The following is a 22,809-nucleotide window of genomic DNA, read 5'->3' as shown; positions in this document are numbered from 1 at the left end:
AATGGCGAATTTTGCACAAACAATGGTTGTTTTCACACCCGGACAGTCCGAGGAATGCCCCAAAATTTCACACCTTTATTTCGTTTGGTTTACTTTCACAATTTTGAAAGGGGCCCAAACCGCCTGGACAACGTGACGCAGTTACAACAGCGGCTTGTTTGTGGCGCCGAAAGGTAAGCTGAATAAAAGCACGAGGAAGAAGAACCCAGCTTATGGGTTGACGTAGCCTGGGAATTCCCATGCTGCTTTGCGCGCAATTTCATTCGCACTGCAAAGGCAGCCTGGAAACCACCGCCCTTATTTTTGCCTGAGTTAGGGAACCAATCACAGAACCGGGGGGGGGGGGGAGACGATGACGACATCTATGCGCGACACCGAAGCTTGTAGAGTGTTAATCCAACATGGCAGCGGACACAACGTTACCGTTCGATGCAGCCTTAGAAAGTGTTTTAAGTAGCTTAGAACGCAAGTTTACTTTTAAAAAAAGAGCAAAGCGTCTTTTTCGTCGAATTTCTGTCACTCTACATACGTCATCTGGTATAAGTGATACAATTGGCTATGAATCTCGTGCAAAGCAGCATGGGAAGAACCAGACGCCATTTGATAGACATTTGTAGCGCCCAATAAACGGCTCTAGGCATTCGTAAACCACGCCTCATACGAGAAAATGCACACCTAGTTCCCAGACCACCATCTCATCGAGATGCGGACACGTCCGCCAGGCTAGAGTTGACCAGGACCAAAAGCGGAAATCCATCCCCTTCAGCCGAATTGTTCACAACAAACAATAACCCTAGTCACATGCAACAGGTGTGTGTGTATATATATATATATATATATATATGTGTATATATATATGTATAGTCCTTTCACCAACTACTCCACTCTCTTTGGTTACTTCTGCTTCGTGCTGTTATCTTTGTTTTTCTCTATCCAGAATGGACTTTACTCCATGTCACTTCATCTCTTTGGTTTGACAGATAGTCTGTAGGCTTAATTTGCAAGTGAACCAAGACCCAGGTTTTTTTTTTTTTTGGTCCGACCAGAATACGGATGAGCTTCCACACCTGCCCAAAGCAGACCTGGTCCGAACCAAACGGCGCCAGGGGGAAAGTGCCCTAATGTGTTGGAAGAATTAAGTAGAGAGGGAGATTTGGCATAAAGTATTGACATTAAAAGCATCTTTTAAAACACTTCAATTTTAGTACAATTTCAATTTTACGATTTATTTTGCATTGCTGACAAAAGGTCCAATTTCATATCCAAGAGGAAAATAAATGTTGCTTATACAAATGTCGTATAAACTGAAGTAGGAAGAATTATGGCTGCAGGAGGAGAGAATGGTTGACTCTACTAAGATTAAATACCTTGAAGGCTACACTTTGTTGGAGGAAAAGTTTTTCATGCAAATAAAAACTTCGGAATTAGTGAGAACAAAGCTGGAAAACACCAAATCTGCTCCACGTTAAGGTGGAAAATGGGACTCACATATTCAAAGACTGGAAATAAACATTTCACCGGTAAGTTTTAATTTCCTGCTTATGTCTAATTGAATTACAAAGAATGTACAAGCAAAATTGGCAATGGATATCATATGCATGTAAAGTGGAACAGAAAACAAAACCACATGATCTTTAGGAGAAAAATAAAATATTGCTCCTCATACGTGCAGTCACCTGTGTTCTGAAACGCTGTCAGACAATGATCAGCTCTTGTTCACTTATTTGAACCGTAACAGTCACATCGGTTTCTGTTAAATAGTATTAGTTAAATAGTTCTCCTTAAGTAAGACCACAAGCTGAGTGCATGTAGTGAGAAGCTATCTCACAGTAATCCTGAAAGTCGCACGTTAAGAAGAATTAAAAATGATTTCATGAATAGATCTCAGACGGACATGTCTTGCTCTGATTAGTTTGATCAGTATTTGTAAGATATTGCAAGAAAGGGTTTAAAGTCAAACTTAAAATGATGGAAGCAAAAAAAAAAAAAAATACCAGTGATTTTCATGTAAGTGTAGCTGGTCAGATACCTGCAGTCACTTATCCAAACTTATTTGTGCCAAGAAATGATGAAATAGGAAAGCTTATGCTTAAATTCTGTCATTATGAAAGTGAATCTAAATCAAAAGTCACAACGAATGCATTTCCACAAAATAAATATGCTCGGAACCAAAAACAGAAGGACTCTCAAGTCACTAGTGAATCTGAGAAAAAAAAAAAAAAGGAAACAAAGGAGAGGTTTAAAAAAAGCTATTTGACACGGCAGTTTCTAAAAATAAGGACAGCTCAAAAGATGCTTCTGACTAATCGCGACCATGATGAAAGCAAGTTATAACAAATCTTACAAACTCCAGATTTTTTAAAATCGACCTTTTGTAGAAAGTGTGACATCTGTCAAAACTTTCCACTCATTTCCACATTTACTGGTAACTTGTTAATGATAAAATGCAAAAAGAAATGAAATCAATGTGTTTGGAAAGAGTGACCAATTGAGAGAGAAAACTTGCTATTTTATCGCCAGCAGTTTAAAGAAAGTTGTTAGTACATGCAGATGCTTTGCAGTGTTGTTTTCACCACGAAAAGAATGCAGCTGATGGAAAACAAAAGAACTCCACTTTTCCATCTTTTTGTCCAGCAGCCATAGGAGTAAAATGGGTGATCCGAATGTATAACCAACTAACCATCAGAGGGGGGTCACGAGCTGTTAGTCTGTGATTTGTTGGTTTTACTTTTTTCTTTGTTGATAAATCGTCCATCAATTCAGGTCAAATTTGTTCCACAAAAAAAACATAATTAGAAGTTCAGTCTATAAATGAAGTTTGATCATTTCAGCTTAATGCTAGTTTTTTAAGAAAAGAAAAAAAGATGCTGATAATAATCTTGTTGTGGCTGATAGAGGATGTGGTTATAAACAGGTGGGGTGAGGTGAGGTGGAGGGGAAAAAAAGCAGCCCACTGCTCTTCCTCATGCCTCCTTCTGTGAGGGTGGGGACTTCTGCTGGGGCTGCTGCTGTTGCTGTGGTGGTTGTGGTTGCTGCTGCTCCTTGGTTGGAGCATAGTAAAGCTCTAAGGGCTTCCTGACCTTCCAGTATTTCTCGTTGACCAACTCCAGCGTCAAAGAGCCATTGAGCGTCTGAGAGATGGGGCAAAACAGTTGTGGGTGGATTAACAACAGGAGGTGCTAAAAATGCCAGCAACACACAGGCTTGATGGGGTTTCAGATCAAACACGGCCCTTCTTAAAGAAAAGTGAATGAAAGAATTAAGGAGTATGCCAGAGGGTGGTGCCACACGTTAACTGTCAAGGCTCTCAATTTACAGATCCACTACTCTCACATAATCTCAGCTTTCAAAAGACCCAACACTGCAACAGCCAAAACAAAATGTGAGCAAATAAACCAATGTGTGACGTCACACATGTGTGTAACCAGTTGGATACAGGTAATGGATAAATAGTTCAAATTTAAATAAAAACCAAGAGAAAAAATGTACTGAATTACTGGGTAAGTGGTAGGATTGTTAAATGAATTAACAGTAAACTGTTAAACCAAAAATGAACCACCAATAAATACAGTTGAATGGCATAAATGCTCAAAACTACAAAACACTAACTTCTTCAGGTTCAAGAAAAACAAGCAGATTAACTTGAATAGTTTTGTCCTATTCGACAGTAAATCCAGGATATGAGGCACATCGTAACGGGGTTTTATTACTCACAGAGAACTGTCCTCCCCTTGTTGTGATGTAAATGGTGTACTGCTTCTCACTGATGTTGGTCAGGGTTGTCCCCTCTCCGCCCCTTGATGTTCCTCCACTATCACCTCCTCCCTCAGCTCCTCTCTCTTCTTTTCCTGCCTCCTCTCTCCCTCTGTCCTCCACCTCTCCGTCAGTCCGTCTGTCCTCAAGGGCAATGCGCAGAGCAAGGTATTTTGAGAGATGGTCCACTGTGGCATTGGCCGTCGTCTTCACATATCTAAAAGAAGAAAGAAAATTTATGAAACATGAAGATCGATGATATTTATGATTGTTTTTTCTCCTTTTGGTCACTTGGGGGCAGCAGAGACATAAAGATGAGTTATTTATAAAAAGATATACACTGCCACTGCTGATGTCACTGCCTGTTTTGAAGCCTTGAGTTTGTAATTTGGCAGCCATCTTTGTTTTTTGTAACTCATGGTAATGTGCAAGGAATATATGGGAAATTATGCATAAACTTGCAGATGTAGTACTGACACATAATCCTTCATCTGCAGAATCTGAGTCCAATAATAAGTTTGTTTTACCTCTGCTTTTGGTCTCCACTGAAATATTTGTCTCTTTGGCTGTAAAATTTAAAGCTGTATTACTACCAAGCCTGGATCATAGAGGTGACCATTATAATTCAGTCTCAGATGGGGTCAAAGGAGCATTTTACCTGCCAAAGTACTAAAGATGTTTTGAAACATGCACATGAAAAGGGCCCCTGTTCAAAGTAAGAGGAGGTCAAATCACCTGGTCTGGTTGTAGTCCTGGGCCTGGACGAGCTGTGGGTGTGGTCTGAAAACCAGCTCGATTTCTGAGGCCGGCCCCTCCTTATGGCGCCTCAGAGGAGGAGTCGGGCTCTCACTGTCCGCCTCGGGCCCAGAGCCGTCATCAGAGACACGCCGCCGCTTGCGGCTCGGTCCGGCCTCTGGGGGAGTTTGATCGCGGGGATGGGGGGTCACCTGTCCCGAGTCATGAGACAGGTGTGAGCGGGAGTCGCCATTATCCTCCCCGCCACTGAAGGTGGTGTTGTCACTTTCCTGAGTGGGCTTCTTCACCCGGTGGTTCCTACAAAGAGGTGGTAAACACACACGTACCAGAGTCTTACTTTTTTTTCTATCACTATATTCATTATTCACTTGCTGTGTGTGTCTGATGCTTCTGTGACTGACGAAAAGCACGTTTTGTCTCAAACTGTTCTGTACTTCAGGTTTTACTATACAACAACCTCGGACATTTGAGGGGGAAACAGAAGAATTTAGTCTGCACCCATAATTATGGTGAAATTACGGGAGACTGTCTGAAACAGAAACCGACAGCAGGACAAAAAAACCCAAAAAGGACGTGTCGGAGAGCTGTTGAGGAGACAAAAGATACATGGATCAATAATAAAACCTCTTTAAACCCACATGGAAGTACCAGAGAGAAGATGTAGAACCTGCCAGAGAATGTCCAGATTTCTATGTTTTCTTGACTGTCAAAGTAATCAAGAGATTGAGAGTCTGTGCCCCCATAAGTGTGATACTGACAGGGGCTTATATTAGATCATTCTGCTGCCTTTAATGGTGACAGTTTGACAAACGCATAACAAAAAAAGCTGAACCTGTTTTGGGCTGAAATGACAAGAGCTCACTTTGATTGGCTATTCCTGCGTTGGCTATCTCAGGCCAAATTGCCCTCTGGATGGCTTTACTTTTCTGTCATCATATCAGTTACCCTCTTTCATTTGTCTAATTACCTAAAAAAAGAACATGACCATGGATCTGGATTTGATTTAAAGTACATCGGAAGTAGTTAGTTATCTTAATAACATGAGATAATCAAGCCTGTACTTATTAGAATTGGGAACGAGGAATTATTCACATTAATTCAGGACTTTATTGACATTACTGACCAGGGTATCATTAATAATAAGAATAATAAAACAACTCTGCCAGGAATTAGTCACGAATTTGCTACACTGCCTGAAATTATTCAATAATAGATATTAAACGTAGATGAAGTCAGAATAAAAAGTGTTGACATATTAGTCTCAATAGTTAGACGTGTGAGATTAAAAACAGATCTGTGATAAAAGCCCCAGCAGCATGCCCTCCCCATCCAACCTCTCGGACCTGTAGCGAGCCTGCTGGCGGAGCCCCTCCTCAATGCTGGAGCTCAGGGCTTCCTTGTTGTGCAGCCTGTTGAGCCGCTCGAGGACGCTGCGCTGATGGGCCTCGTACTCGTCGCGACTCGGGTAAATCTTTGAGATCAAGGCGTCAAAGTTCGAATCTCTGCGAAGTGAACGTCTGGAGACCAGTTTCTTCCTGCAAGTCGGACACTCCTTGTTCCTGAGGAGGGAGAAATCATTCCCAACTTGCATCTTTTTCAGTGTGCTGCATCGTACTTTTAAGAAACGATGCTCACCCAGATCGCAGCGCAGTGACGATGCATTCAGAGCAGAAGCGGTGCAGACACTCTTTGGTGGTCATCGTGTTCTTCAGCATGTCCAGACAGATGGGGCACATCAGCTCACTGTGCAGCGAGCGAGGGGACACCGCCACCTCCGTCCCATCCACAATGGCCTCCTGGACACACACAAAATCATCCACAATATGAAACTGCGACTACAAATGACAACTGAAAACATTTAGCACAGGTTCAATAACATATTTTATTTTTGGTCATTAGACAAAACCTGGAGTAAGTCAACATTCAGAGGTTCTCCAGTAGTGGTGCAACGGATCAAAAAACTGACGGTTCGGATCGTATCACGGTTTTGAGTCACGGATCGGATCATTTTTCGGATCAGCAGAAAAACTAGACAAAAATATAACTTTGCTTTACATTTATTTAGTAGAACTGCAACCTTTTTTGTTCACTAAATAAAACATGTAACCCAAGATGTCGATTCAATGCTTAAATGAAATTAATAATATGAATACAAATTAAAGTACAATACAAGACATGACACTTTCACCAGTCCCTGCGCTAGATTGGAGCTTGTGTGACTCTCATAGTGTCTGTAGCACAGGGCTTCGCATCTCCCAGTTCGCTGTGATATAGTGAGCGGTCACAGTTACATAGCTTTCTGTTGTTCTGGAGGTCCACCCGTCTGTGGTTAGCACAACAGAAGTAGCCTGGGACAATTCCATAACAATTTGTAACTTTTCCTGCTCATACAGACTTGGCACGATCTTTTCACTGAAGTGGGTGCGCGAGGGAATTTCATAACGTGGCTCAAGCACATTGAGCAGATGTTTAAACACCTTGTTTTGCGCAACAGAGTATGGCCTCATGTCTGCAGCTATAAACACTCCGATAGCATTTGTTATAGCTTTGGCCCTGTCAGATTCTGCTGCTAAAGGGTGTTTAAATGTTGCTGCGATTAGTGGTTGATGCGCAGCACTCGTCTTGGAGCCTGACGCAGGAGCTAACATGCCAGGATGATGGCGCTTCAAATGCGCTGCCATGCTGGATGTATTTCCACTCTCATATGGCTTTCTCGTGCCACAATGCCGACATACCGTAATTGTTTTATCCACCACCCTTCGTCCATCATCATTGTATGTGACAGGGAAGCCAAAATGTGCCCATACATGCAACTTTATGATACATAAACACGCGTCCTTATTTATTTATTTATTTCGTCAACCAATCCGCGGACCACGTATGTACTGAACCGTAGAGAGAAATCCGTTTGGATCACGGATCAATTATGATCCGTTGCACCACTATTCTCCAGCAACGACTGAACACTGGGCAAAATGTAACAATTTGAATGATTTTTTTTCCCGTTTCATGATTTCAAAGTAATAACTTAGGTTATTACTTAAACAAGTTTTAAGTTATCCAATACTTAATTTCCTTTTATTTTTCTCTAAATCTTGACCATTCCTTAGAATTAGCACCAAACTATGTGGAACTTGTTTAGAAAAACTGGATTAACAGCTAAATACCACATCACAAAATATATACACACACATATTCACAGTTTTGAAATATCTCAATCTTCCATTACCAATAGTTACATCCCTGTTGTCCATTTTAAAATTGCTGTCAATATGTAAATAATCTGCAGTTAAGTCCTGTGGCCACACACAAATGTTTGCCCTCCTAACAGAATATTTGTGAGGACCTGACATGTCTTCCCCAGTTCTGTAACTGGAACTCAAAAACCACATATGAACCCTTTAACTGGAGATAACATATGCACGAATCTGCCTCTCATACCCGCATCTCCCTTTTCAGACTTCTATAATTCAAAAAGAGAACAATATAAAGGTTTACCCCTTCCAATGACTGCTTTCTTCCACCCACGTTTCTTGTTTTTCAGAGATTTTCGTGCCTTGTTACAATTCTGTTAAATTTAGCTGGAAAACCCCAGGTCTTACGACTGTCAAACAATGCTCCAGACATTTTAAAGACAGGTATGCACACAGATTTACCTGAGGGCTCCTGTGTAGCTCATAGAGACTCAGCTCCCAGGTTTTACTGGGAGTCTGGACGTTTACAGGAGCTGCCATGGCTGCCGTTTCCCACAATCCTCACTGGACCAAGAGAGATAAAAACACAGACAAACTATTCAGATTTCTTAGTAATAAAAATATACACATTTAGACCAATTGAATGTATTTTTCACTTTAAAAAAAAAAAAAAAACATACAGCATACATATATGCTTCTCTATCTATGTACAAGTCAATTTTCTTCCCATTCATATCCTCTGTTACAATTTCATAATTGCCTCCTAAATCAGTGGCTGTATCTATAAGCTGTATCTTATTAAAATCATAAAGCCATGTAGTAGCAAGCAAACTTATTCAACCTCTGAAAATTTTGACAGCGACTGCATCAGTAGAAACTATATTTGGACACGTTTTTTGTTTTTTTTTGCCCTGTCATAGGATCTTTACCAAACACAATAAAAGCTGAAAATCACACTTTTTATTATGCTTTATCGAAATCAAAATGTTGTACAAGAAGTTATTACTTCTAGAATCTGAGTAAGAAACCAGACTGAATAAATACATCTCGACAGGGTAGTTTGAGATGCACTTTTTATGTGGACGCGTCTTAATGTTGTCTTACTAGAAATGTTTTAAAATCACACTCAAATCCAAGAAGTTAAGTGTTTTAAAGTGATGATGGACACGCCCCATTTGTTAATAAGTTTCAGTGAGATAAAAGCTACTCTGACTGCTGATTAAAAAAAACTTAGAATATTGCATAAACTATCACTACTAGGTTACACCTCCAAACAGGATCTAATGTTGGTCATCAAACCAAAAAGAAACCGACCACAGAAAATAAGACTTCCATCCAGAAATGGAAGAAATCAAGGTTACGGTGGGCTAAAGAGAAGCAGTCATGGACTGTGGATGATTGGATGAAAGTGATATTCAGAGCTGGATCACCAATCTGTATCAGACAAGGAGATGATGCTGGAACATTTGTTTGGAGCAGGTCCAATGAAACAGATAAAGATGACAGCCTGAAGTCAACAAGCAAACTTTCATAATCATTGATGATATGAGGCTGATGTTAGGTAAAGGACCAGGGAAGGTGGCAGCCATTAACTCTGTAGTAAATGCAATGGTGTACATTTAAAACTTGGACCCTTTTCTAATTCCATCAATCAAAAGGGGGTTTGGTGACATTTTTCAGGGTGATAAAGCGTCTTATCACAAAGCAAAGGGTTTTCAAATGTGTCTTCAGGAGAGACATATCAACTCAATGACATGGTCAGCAAACAGTTTGACTCTCAAAGAATATATACACACACACGCATACACATATATATATATATATTACTTGTACGTGGATTAGTCTGAATGGCAATGTCAGAAATTCAAAGTCTCTGTAGGCTAAACCATCAATGTACAATCACCCAGATGTCCATTATCAGTAAGGTTCTCCTCTTCTGATCTTGTTCCTTATTTCACACTCTAAAATAACAAGTCATTTTCTTAAAACTGTGGAAATACCCGCCTGTCCCATTTAGATCTCCCTAATACTTCTATTTAAACTATTTGGCCTTGATAACAATCCAAGCCTTTCAGCTCACTGCATAGCTTTTGTTGATTTTAAATGTGCTCTGTGGGGTATGTAAACTTATTATATTTAATGCAAGCACTTACTCACAGCTTGAATACAGCTTAGAGGAGAACTTACTCACCATTACAGCAACCCAATAAACTATTCAAGTCATATTATAATAGGAGACTTACGGACGGGGGAGGATTCAACTTCCAGCAAAGACAAAGCTGAGACTTCATCACGATTTACACCATTTAATAAGTTTGCAAACTTTTCTCCACCGTAGATTTTGCAAATTAAGTGTAAACAATAATTCATTCATCCATGTAAACATAAACCTAGGGAGGAGTTTGAGCAGTGGATCTAGGTAAAGACTCACCTGACGTTTATCTGACGGACAGCTGACCGGAGGAGACACGAACCCCTCCCGCTCCACAAACACACACAGGCTTCTGAAAAACTACTCACTAAATTACTCCAACAGCACACTCCAGTGCTTATTTCTAGCCCGGTACTAAAAAGAGTCGGTAGCGGATTTTTTTTCTTTATCTCTGTCTAAGTTCTATTTGGAGACTATGCACACCAAACTGATCAAGAGCGTAACATTTTCCGATCATCAACGGTTAGCTAGCACTAGCTGTAGCCATCTTACTTCGTTCTGTTCTTCTTCTCCCCGGAACAACTCTCCGCCACCCCGGCTGCTGCGTAACCCCTCTAAGCACCACTGACCCCCGGCGGACAACTGATGTATTGCAATAGATCATACATGACTTAAATGTTTTAAAACGGGCCCTTTTAAAAGTTAATTTCCTTCTGTTAGTAATGCCTTAAATTACTTGTGCATTATGCTTGATACATTTATATATTTAGCATAACAACAGTGCAACAATTGGTGGAGAACTGGATATAAAATATCTGGTTGCTAGTGCCTGTGATGCTTTTAGCTATCCAGATGCAGAGGGTTACTCCTTTAATTACAGACAGCAGTTTGTCTGTAAGTCACCAAACTTTGTAAGTCATAGAAACAAATCCAATCCCTACCTGTTAAACCTTTTGTTTATTGACATGTTGTTGAAGATATTCACATAAAAATGTATGAATACAATTAATACATACAGTCCAGTGTTTTCCTTCAAAAATTACTTTTATCTGCATGACTCCGCAGATTATTATCAGTTGGGATTATTTCAACCAGAATTTGGAAAAGGAAAGGGAAACTTGTTCTCATGCTGTTGTAAGAAGCACTAATGAGAGTATGGTATATGGTACTTAATGTTTCACAGGGAAATATTGTTCTATTTACTTCTATCTTCTATTTCCACTTTTAGAAGACAGACTGCAGGGAATGCCAGACAGAATTTTACAAAAGAACATATAGTATAGTCACAAAATGCTAATTGCAGTTGCTGTTAAATTTGAAAGAGCCGCATAGTCATTAAAAAAAGTTTTTCTTTCCCCTTTGGCTGTAAACAAGATCATCTGTAAGACCAGGGGCAAAATTGAAAGTGATTAATTAATGCAATAAAACACAAGTTTATTTGTCCAGCAACTTCAAACAACAAAGTGCTTAACATTAATTTTTTTAAATATATGAGACACAACAGAGCTCAGAGGAAGTTATTATTTTAAGTTTAAAATAAATTAAGAAAATGGGTTGATGGAGCAGGCTGCACGGTGGTGTGGTGGTTAGCACCGTCGCTTCACAGCGAGAGGGTTCCAGGTTCAACTCTAAGCCTTTCTGTGTGGAGTTTGCATTTTCTCCCTGTCTATGCGTGGGTTCTCTCTGGGTACTCCGGCTTCCTCCCACTGTCCAAAAACATGCTTGTTAGGTTAATTGGTGTCTCTAAAATGATCCTTTGTCTCGTTTGTCTCTGTGTGGCTTTGTGATGGACTGGCGACCTGTCCAGGGGCTCCAGCCCCACCACGACACGACCGACGGATTAAACGGGTATAGAAAATGGATGGGTTGGTTAATGGAGCATAAGATCAAATACAATGCTAAAACAACAACAAAAAAAAACTAACAAAACCCTTCAGTCCATCTACGTCAGCTGCTCCTCATTCAGTCTGCAGGGTGTGGGTGAAAATCACAAGAGCATGGCTTAGAAAACAAATGCAGGCATTCAGGTTTAACAGCTATGTAACCTGTACAGATTCTCCTTTGTTTGAAAATTTCATATGCGTCTGTCAACATAGCATTCTTGACATGCTCCCTTATAGCAAATTACTTCTTTTAGCAAATGCTTCTAAATGACTGCAATAAAATATGGTCTGATTGTTACTGAGCTGACAGTTGCCATATTTGGGTGATGACTAGAGAGGTCAGAGTCTTTTTCTAGTTATGAGAACACAAGTATCTGCATATTGATATCACTACTGTGAATATCTGCTGTCTGACTGTGAGATGGAAAAAATCTCAATGATAATAATGATTAAAAAAAGACATGATTAAAAAAAAAAGGCTGACGTTTACTACTAATCTCGAAAGTAGTGATCCGTCGTGGTTTGAGACTGCTATGAAGGAAACTTATTTCACAGTGCGATTGTGTAATTGTGGCTCCCGGTGTGACAGCTCCACTGGCTGAAAAAACAAACATAGGCTACACAATGTCATTTGCAACTTGATGATCCTGTTTTCCATGACTGGAATAATTGCAATGACCTGGTGTGCCCTCTGTGTGTGACTGCTTGAAATTATTTTGCCATTCAGATGTGTGAGCTGATCGTGATACTGTGTGAAAACTGTAGCCGTTTAATAAACTCAGACATACGAATCAGCAACAAATACAACTTCAACAAACTGCGTCAAAAAGCCAGAATATACGGGCCAAATATTTCATGGAGAGTGTTAGTAATCAGGCGGACTTTTGTTTTTACAGTCATTTTTTTTTTTTTGTCAAATAGAGCTCCAACTCTTATTCTGTTGTTCTGTTTCTTGTACTGAAATATGGAGAGAGCTTGATGTTCAGGCTGTCCTGTTTGCAGAGAAAGCCTCTCAAAATACAGTATTGAACTGGTTTTCATAAGGATTGGCTTTGAGTCTACTTTTTATTTGTTGTGAGATTAGAATGGTTAGTCTGAGACAGACCCTTAAAGGTCTCTCATGAACAACCAGAGTGTGAGTAACATCAACACAGCAACTTGATTGTTTTTATTATTATTACTTTGTTATCATTATTGTTTAATTTTTTTCCCCTGTGAATTGTATTAATTTTGATAATCCCACAGATTCCCCTCAGGACTTCCACCTGGGAAAATCCATGCAGTCAGTAATAGAAGAAATTCATCACATTTGTCTGTAGAAAAATAAGTAACTTGTGCTGCTTGTTTTTGGTCAAGATTAAGATCTGATTTATTGGTCATGCATACACACAAAATTTGTCCTCTGCTTTTAACCCATCCAGGTTGGCACCTGTTGACACACACATGCACACACACTCAGAGACAGATGCCAACCTGGAGCGGTGGGCAGCCATTCAGTGCCTGGGGAGCATGGGGGTACGGTGCCTTGCTCAAGGGCAGCTCAGCTGTGACAAGGAGGTGGACTGATATCCCTCCAGCTATCAGTTCCACCAATCTTTTTTGAGTGGCGAGAGTGGGAATTGAATCGCCAACCTTCTGGTTATTGGATGACTGACTCTAACCACTGAGCCACAGCTGCCCAAAACTCATACTTCCTTAAGTGTCTTAGATATGTTTGGCCTGATTATCTTGCTGAAGGACAAGTCCATCTCCTGTCATTACTCTTGACAACTTTGCTGAGCTAAAGTGGTGTTTTAAATACCTCATTTTGTCCAACGAGAAGTAAAAATCCTTGAAATGTTAATGTAAAATTTGAACTGATACACGAAAAGTAGCAAGTCCTCTCATCTGATAAACTGAAATCAAAATATTTCAGTTGTCTTTGTTTTACAAATCACAGACAGGACCGATAAGTAATGTACCTTTAAATATAAATGACACAAACAACAGTATATCTCATGGACTAATGACTGCAGAAAATGCACCACTGATCGTGAAACTGAAAATAAAAAAAATGAGAAAAAAATGAAAGAAAAAAAGAAAGAAATCAGATAAAGATTTTATTGTGGCCTCTGTTTGCACACTTCAAGCAGTCACAGTTGTATTTGGATGAGTTAATCAAGCATCTTGATAGTTTGTATTCATGAAAGTTTGATTGCTGAAAGAAAACATCGACACATGGCATGTGCCTACAGTGGCAGCATGCCAAATAAAATAAAAAGACATTAACTGAATTAAAAAATAGGGAGGATAAAACTTTCATGAAGTTGAGAAACAATAAGATTAAATATGTTATATAGAAAAAATGTAGAAAATACACAACTAAATGCAATATATGCTACATAAATAATGATAGATAATATAAATAATGCAATATAAGATATTAAGAAAACATATATGATTCATATGTTCCAATCATTAATTAACTCTGCTGGTATGTAAATGAGTTCTTTGGTCATGAATCATCAGGGGTTGTCATATGAGTTGTCATCAGACGTCATGGGCGTCACCTGCCTCCTCAAACGTAGATGGGAGGTTTTTAAAACCAATGTTTGATCAGTTGCTGTGTGGGTTATTTCAGGTGATTGCTGCCCAGTCCTCTTACATTCACAGGTCATATCCAACAAAAGTCGAAATACAAAATATTTTCTCTACAGATGGTCTGATATTTCACAAAAATGACCATCCTAAAACTAAAAAGTTTAATAAGAAACATGTATTGACAAGAGGAGCAGAAGAATTGCCAAAAGTTACATCAGATAGTGGTGGAAGAAACGCTTTTCTCCTCTGCTTCAGTAAACATATTAATGCCAAATTAGGGATATTTGCAAACTGAACGAAAGAAAAGGTACTTTATGACAATATTAGACTGTTAGAGCTGAGGTCAGTAAATACAGTTTTTTAGTGATAGATATTGTATAGTTATAGCTATAGTTTTAGTATTTTAGTTTAGCTTTCCAACAGACAGCCCTTCTAATTACAGTATGTATAATTTAAACCTGTTGCTTGGAAAACAACGTCCCTCCCAAAGAGTCCCAAGATCATTTTTCATTGTCTTGTTGTTGTTTTTGTTGTTTGGTTGTGATTCCACACAGTTTTGGAAATAAAAATGAAGTAAACTTTTAATTTTGGCTGAATATTTAAATACATCTCTTAGAAATAAAGCAATTTTTCTTCAGTAAACATATTTATATCACTAATTAGCATTTCCTTAGCTTCTGAACGCTCAATAAGCACTTATTGAAAATGCCTGAATTTTAGTGCTCATTAACGCAAGCAGCTTATAATACAGAAGCACTGCAATGCATTTACAACTCAGGAGCTTGAAGTATTGTTCATATCAAACAGCAGAATGATGGTTTCAGTTTGACAGGCTAGTTTGGGTTTGTTTGGGTGTTTCCTCTGGTTTTATAAACCGTCTCTTGTGCTCTTTCATACTACTGATCAACACAAACAAACCAACTCAAAGCAGTACTGCAGATGGGAACATCTTGTTGGTTTGAGAGGTCAGACTATTTGGAACTTAGAGAAAGGACAGATTAAAAAAACAGCCCACATTGAACGACAGGCCGCAAAAGCAGTCGGCATAGAGCAGAATATTAGGCAGCTTAAGTTAGAAAAAATGCCAGCTTGGTCCTATGAACCTCCTAACAGGTCAGCGCAGTCAGAAATGAATTCCTCGCTATCTCCTTTCTGTAGTTTTATTTTTGGGTCAAAAGACTAAACTGTTGCATTGTGTTGTATTACGCATTCCGGACACACCCCATACCTGAAACACCATAGCCACCTGTGTGTAGGTGGGAAGATGATTTCAATCATAACAGTTTTTATTTTTATGTAAGAAAATATGTGCGTCATTATGACACCCAAGAGGAGGACAGCAAATGTTAATTACGTAACTTTGTGTAAACAAAAGGAAAGACAGGTGTAAATCAAATATAGTTCTGGGTATACTGCTGGTGAGAACACAGGAGCAGATCAGTCAACACTGAGCTCTTAACAGCTGGACAAAGCAGCAGTGTTTTTGGAATTGTAAAAGGAAGAAGTGAACTGACTTCAGTCAAAGTACAGACTGTGCTATTAAAACAAAGCCAAAACAAGATGAGACTATTGTTCTCAATATATATATAAAAAAAGACACTCCTGTTCATGCTCATTTCTATGTGCTTGAAATACTGCTCATCGTTCTTCAGTGGCTGTTTTTCTTTTGCTTTCAAAATAATTTACCCTCAGTTAAGTAACAGGATGATTAAAAAAACAAAGAAAAAAAGAATGAAAGTACTTTTCCGTCAGCCTTTAGAATATTTGAAAAAAAATTACTTCCCTTTCTCTTTTCAAGTGAAGGTAGTTTTATCTTTGAATCTACTGGTCGCAGCAAATATCTTGAGCAGTTTTTGACACCACACTACACAGTGTAAAAGGATGTCTGTCAAAGTTGATGGAACAAATTGCTGAAATTAATAGTGTAGAAAAGGGTGACAATCACTCAAATGATCAAAAGCAATGATGTTATGTGAGTGATGTCTAAAATTTCGCTTTTGTTGCAGTTAACACGCAGCTACCACTAACTCAGTGATGAAGAAACACACCTTGTTCTAAATAAGAAATACATATATATATATATATATAAATTACAGAGACAAAACAGTAGAAATGCATGGACATTTTTCAGTTGAAAATTCTGCCTCAGTAAGCAAAATCAAGGTTTTGATTGTCAATATGAGTGACTAAATTAAGTAAACTTTCTAAAAATTAGTATGCAATCCACATCTGCCTGTCTGACGACAGCTCTGCCTTTTAATAGCTGCAAAACCCCAAAACTAACTTGGTGAAGAGTAAAATTGATTTAGTTCTGGTCTAGCTTAGACCAAAGAAAGGAAATGCTTGCATAACATCTGTGTGACATTTTCCTCCAAGTATTGTACTTGCAGTTTTTTATTCTAAACTGAAATCAAACTTGCAAACATGATAGAATAAATCATTAAATAAATGGATGGATGAATAAATGAATTACTAAATAAATAAAAACTTGCTTTCATCTATTCATGAATACATTGCAGTTCCAACAACATAATAAATATAACAAAATACATCTAAACCTGTTTCACACACAAAGCCTGTACATGTAATAAAAGGATGGAAAGAGACGACCACACCTGAAGCACTGCTTACGATATTACCCATTCAGATATTTAATGTATTTGCTCAGACCTGATATCAACAGGCGCGGATTGTGTGGATATAAAAGCTTCTGCCTGAAACTGGTACAGTTAAACAGCAAACAAACAGCAACTGGCAGGAGGAAATCTGTAAGTACGATTTGAATGACTAATTTCAGATTCGCAAGAGAGTCTCGTTCTTGTTTTTGCTTTTAGAATTTTGCTGAGAAAACTAAATAGTTTTTTGTTCATTCTTACAACTTTTTAGTCTTATTTTTTAAGCTATTTGATGTTTATGTATTTTGTTCCTTAAATAGAATACAAACAAGGTGCCGATTTTATAGGTTTAGATAAGTATAAAGTTAGCGTATGATATATAGGTGTAAAACAATTCAGTGGCTTAATGTAAAATCATACCAAAATACACTTATAATTATGTTAAAAAAGTACAGTACTTGTGTGTTAGTGATGGAGTTCTTAATGGAAACAAAGTTAGAAAAATTATTTAATGAAAACATATGCAAGATAAAAAGTAATTGTTGAATTTTTGTCATTGGGTGTAAGATCGTATAAGGATTAGCAGGTAATTTTGAAGTTATCATTTTGTTATCAAAGTAAAATATGATTAAAATGAATGATTTTATCTTTAAAACAGGGACATAAATCCTACAAAGATGGTGAAGATTTATGCCATATTCCTTCTATTTGCAGGTAAGTTTAAAATTTGCTTTACTAAAATAAGATAGTATAATGGAACTGAACTTGAAGTATGACACTAACTCTAAGAAATATTGGTGAAACAATTTTAGCATCAACGACTGCTTCAGTAAATACAACTGCTGGAATATTAACCACACCTTCTGAGACAACTACCAGTGATGCAACATCAACAACAGTTCCCCTGTCAACAACTACTGCTTCCCAAACAACAACCCCTACTTCAGCAGCAACCACATCACTAACATCAACATCAACTACAGCAGGAACATCAACCACAGCTGCCTCAACAACAACCACAGCTGAAGCAACATCAACCGCAGCAGCCCAAACAACTACCACGACTGGAGCAATATTAAGTACAGTTCCCTCAAACACAACTAAATCTTCTCCAATAACAACTTCTCCTACAGCAACAACCGCAGCAGGAACATCAATCACAGCTGCCTTAACAACCACAGTTTCCACAGCATCGACCACATCTGGAACGACAGTAACTACCACCGCTGGAGCAATATCAAGTACAGTTTCTTCAACAACAACTACATCTTCTCCAACAACAAGCTCCTCTTCAGCAATAACTACTGCCAGAACATCAACCACAGCTTCCCAGACAACTACCAGTGATCCAGACACATCAACTACATCTTCATCAAAAACAACCTCTCCTTCAGCAACAACTACAACACTAACAACAACAGTTTCTCCAACAACCACCACACCTGGAACAACAACAATTTCAGCTGCCCAAACAAATACTACATTTTCTCCAACAACCTCTCCTTCATCAACAACCACAGCTGGAACATCAACCACAGCATCCCGGACAACTATCAGTGATGCAGAAACATCAACTTTATCTACATCAACAACAACCTTTCCTTCAGCAACAACTATAATACTAACATCAACCACAGTTGCCCCAACATCCACCACATCTGGAGCAACAACAACTACAGCAGCCCAAACAACTACCACAGTTGGAGAAATATCAAGTACATTTCCCACAACAACAACTACATTTTTTCCAACAACTACTTCTCCTACAGCGACAACTACAGCAGGAACATCAACTACAGCTGCCCCAACAACTGCCACAGCTGGAGCAACAGCAACCACAACAGCCCAAACAGCTACCACAGCTGGAGCAATATCGAGTACAGTTACCTCAACAACAATTATATCTTCTCCAACAACAACGTCCCCTTCAGCAACAACCACTGCCGGAACATCAATCACACTTTCCCAGACAATTACCAGTGATGCAGAAACATCAACTACAGCTCTCCAAACAACAACCACATCTTCCCCAGTAACCTATCACGAATCAACAACCACTGCAGGAAAATCAACCACAGCTTCTCAGACAACTACCGGTAATGCAGAAACATCAACTACAGCTGCCCAAACAACAACTACAACTTCTCCAACAACAACTTCTCCTACAGCAACAACCACAGCAGGAACATCCACCACAGTTTCCACAGCAACTACCACAGATGGAGCAACAGCGACCGCAGCAGCCCAAACAACTACCACAGCTGGAGCAATATCAAGTACAGTTCCCTCAACAACAACTACATCTTCTCCAACAACAACCTCCTCTTCAGCAATAACTACTGCCGGAACATCAACCACAGTTTTCCAGACAACTACCAGTGATGCAGAAACATCAACTACAGTTACCCAAACATCAACTACATCTTCACCAACAACAACCTCTCCTTCAGCAAAAACTACAATACTAACAACAACAGTTTCTCCAACAACCACCACACCTGGAACAACAACAACTTCAGTTGCCCAAACAACAACTACATTTTCTCCAACAACCTCTCCTTCATCAACAACCACAGCATCCCAGACAACTATCAGTGATGCAGAAACATCAACTTTATCTTCATCAACAACAACCTTTCCTTCAGCAACAACTACAATACTAACATCAACCACAGTTGACCCAACATCCACCACACCTGGAGCAACAACAACTACAGCAGCCCAAACAACTAACACAGTTGGAGAAATATCGAGTACAGTTACCTCAACAACAATTACATCATCTCCAACAACAACGTCCGCTTCAGCAACAACCACTGTCGGAACATCAATCACACTTTCCCAGACAATTACCAGTGATGCAGAAACATCAACTACAGCTCTCCAAACAACAACCACATCTTCCCCAATAACCTCTCACGAATCAACAACCACTGCAGGAAAATCAACCACAGCTTCTCAGACAACTACCGGTAATGCAGAAACATCAACTATAGCTGCCCAAACAACAACTACAACTTCTCCTACAGCAACAACCACAGCAGGAACATCCACCACAGTTTCCACAGCAACTACCACAGATGGAGCAACAGCGACCGCAGCAGCCCAAACAACTACCACAGCTGGAGCAATATCAAGTACAGTTCCCTCAACAACAACTACATCTTCTCCAACAACAACCTCCTCTTCAGCAATAACTACAACCGGAACATCAACCACATCTTCCCAGACAACTACCAGTGATGCAGAAACATCAACTACAGTTACCCAAACATCAACTACATCTTCACCAACAACAACCTCTCCTTCAGCAACAACCACTAAAAAAACATCAACCACAGCTTCCCAAACAACTATCAGTGATTCAGAAACATCAACTTTATCTTCAACAACTTCTCCTTCAGCAACAACTACAACACTAACATCAACCACAGTTGCCCCGACATTCACCACACCTGGAGCAACAGCAACTACAACTGCCAAAACAACAACTACATCTTCTACAACAACAACTTCTCCGACAGCAACAACTGCAGCAGGAACATCAACTACAGTTTCCACAGCAACTACCACAGCTGGAGCAACCGCATTAGCCCAAACAACTACCACCGCTGGAGCAATATCAAGTACAGTTCCCTCAACAACAACAACTACATCTTCCCCAACAACCACCTCTTCTTCATCAACAACCACTGCTGGAACATCAACCACAGCATCCCAGACAACTACCAGTGAAGCAGAAACATCAACTTTATCTTCATCAACAACAACCTCTCCTTCAGCAATAACTACAACACTAACATCAACCACAGTTTTCCCAACATCCACCACACCCGGAGAAACAGCAACTACAGCTGCCCAAACAACAACTACATCTTCTCCAACAACAACATATCCTACAGTAACAACTACAGCAGGAACAACAACAACCACAGTTTCCACTGCAACTACCACAACTGGACCAACAGCAACCGCAGCACCCAAAACAACTACCACAGCTGGAGAAATATCAAGTATATTTCCCTCAACAAGTACTACATATTTTCCAGCAAGTTCTCCTACAGCAACAACTGCAGCAGGAACATCAACTACAGCTGCCCCAACAACTACCATAGCTGGAGCAACAGCAAGCACAACAGCCCAAACAATTGCCACAGCTGGAGCAATATCAAGTACAGTTACCTTAACAACAATTACATCTTCTCCAACAACAACGTCCCCTTCAGCAACAACCACTCCTGGAACATCAACGTCAGTTCCCCAAACAACAACTACATATTCCCCAATAACCTCTCCTGAATCAACAACCATTGCCGGAACATCAACCACAGCTTCTCAGACAACTACCAGTGATGCAGAAACATCAACTACAGCTCCCCAAACAACAACTACATATTCCCTAACAGCAACCTCTCCTTCATCAACAACAACAGTAGGAACATCACCCACCGTTGCCCCAACAACTATTACAGCTGGAGCAATATAAACCACAGTTTCCACAGCAACATCAACAGCTGGAGCAACAGCAACAACCACAGCCTCCTCCTCAGCAGTCATTCAGGAAACAAGCTTCGTATTGCTCACAGCAGTTATTACAATTGCTTTTTGGAATTAAGAACTGGACTAGCGTGTTTTTCAAGCTTTTGTTAACACAAAATGACTCTTGGATTTAATGAAGAAATTCCTATTTATTATGACTCATACTGTGCAATTGTGTTATATATTTTTTGGTACTTATATGAAATGTGACTGAGAAAGTTAGTAATTTATTGAATTTAATGAATTATTTAGGAAATGCTTGTTGAAATGCTTAAAACATTCACACAGAATCAAATGAGCCACATACAGTGATAATACACAAAACATAATCAGCTCTGCTATCTAACCAATGCATCAGGACATATATAATGAATATATATTTTAAAAATTTGGTAAATTAGGCAAGCAATTGACTGTGCATTTCACAGTGGTGATTGTTCTACAACCTTTACTTGGATGTGTATGTTGAAAACCTTTTTTAAGTTTTCATTGCATTAAAGAATAAAAGGAAGCTAACCTGACTAAGTCTGAGTTTGTTTTAATATGATGAAACAACATGCATCATCTGTTAATAAAACATATTGGATGGGGGATGTCAAGGACACATTAAACTATTTTCAAAGTATAGCAAGAAATTTACAAATAGCAAACATTTAAAACAACACAAATAGAAAAATAAAAAGATAAATAATGTTATTTTGTCACAACTAGAGTATATGTTATTACAGTATCACATTATGTAAACTTTAGTATCATCTTACATAGTCTCAAACTTACCATCTTACTGGTCTTAAACTTACAGCTTTCAGTATGCACTTATTAAATCACACAAAGTAAATTATTAATGATTCATGACTTTAATTCAGCTGTGTTCTGAATATTGCTGGTATGGACTTCATGCCTCTTTTTGTTTTTATTTGCCCTGCTTTTTTGTAGTTCTTGTACCCTCACATGTAAAAAGTTTTTTAAATTTCGTTTTATCTGAAACTGCTTGTGGTGCAAGCTTAACTGGACTCCCTTCAAGAAGGAATCACATATCTCAATCTAAGTGGCTTAATAACGGTAAAAGAAAATGAAAACAAAATAAATAAATAGAAAAAAACAAACTGCTAGGTAATGTATTTTAATGTGACAAGTGTACGTTTGATTTCAGTTAGGTTATCTGGCAAGTAGATACTTGCAGTCAGTTATGCAACCTTACAAGACTGAATGTAACTGTAAAAAATCTATTTGACCAGCTTTTATGAGGATTTTCTACTGCCTCTGATTTGCTCTGCTTCCAAATCTACTTTTAGAAACTCTAGGAACCACCTCAAGTAAGAATGCAGTGTGAGACC

At 39.0% G+C, this 22,809-nt stretch overlaps 1 protein-coding gene across 2 annotated transcripts; it reads right to left on the bottom strand.

Annotated features, from left to right (window-relative positions):
• Positions 1 to 1,505: 1,505 nt before the first annotated feature.
• LOC142367859 (E3 ubiquitin-protein ligase RING2-A-like) lies at positions 1,506 to 10,429 on the bottom strand. Of its 2 annotated transcripts, none has more exons than XM_075449875.1 (7): positions 10,135 to 10,429; positions 8,166 to 8,267; positions 6,145 to 6,305; positions 5,844 to 6,068; positions 4,489 to 4,806; positions 3,715 to 3,970; positions 1,506 to 3,131 (listed from the first exon to the last, which is right to left on the bottom strand). In XM_075449875.1, exons 2-7 carry the CDS (start codon positions 8,241 to 8,243, stop codon positions 2,964 to 2,966), a joined length of 1,206 nt encoding a protein of 401 aa, XP_075305990.1. In that variant the 5' UTR covers positions 8,244 to 8,267; positions 10,135 to 10,429; the 3' UTR covers positions 1,506 to 2,963. The 2 variants fall into 2 exon arrangements, with proteins under 2 accessions (XP_075305990.1, XP_075305991.1); XM_075449876.1 differs by having other exon boundaries at positions 5,853 to 6,068.
• Positions 10,430 to 22,809: the final 12,380 nt, after the last annotated feature.

The sequence above is a fragment of the Odontesthes bonariensis genome, chromosome 18, assembly GCF_027942865.1.
Source record: "Odontesthes bonariensis isolate fOdoBon6 chromosome 18, fOdoBon6.hap1, whole genome shotgun sequence".
Taxonomy (NCBI): Eukaryota; Metazoa; Chordata; class Actinopteri; order Atheriniformes; family Atherinopsidae; genus Odontesthes; species Odontesthes bonariensis.
The sequence above is the reverse complement of the archived record's forward strand: the minus strand, read 5'-3'. Positions and strand labels throughout refer to the sequence as shown.

What these genes read in the sequence shown, in the direction of transcription:
- LOC142367859 (XM_075449875.1), bottom strand. Translation starts at nt 8,243, where the DNA reads ATGGCAGCTCCTGTAAACGTCCAGACTCCCAGTAAAACCTGGGAGCTG. An exon ending in GTCACTGCGCTGCGATCTGG is followed by an intron (nt 6,069 to 6,144) that starts GTGAGCATCGTT and finishes CTCCCTCCTCAG; the next exon opens with GAACAAGGAGTGTCCGACTT. An exon ending in CAAGGGGAGGACAGTTCTCT is followed by an intron (nt 3,132 to 3,714) that starts GTGAGTAATAAA and finishes CCCATCTCTCAG; the next exon opens with ACGCTCAATGGCTCTTTGAC.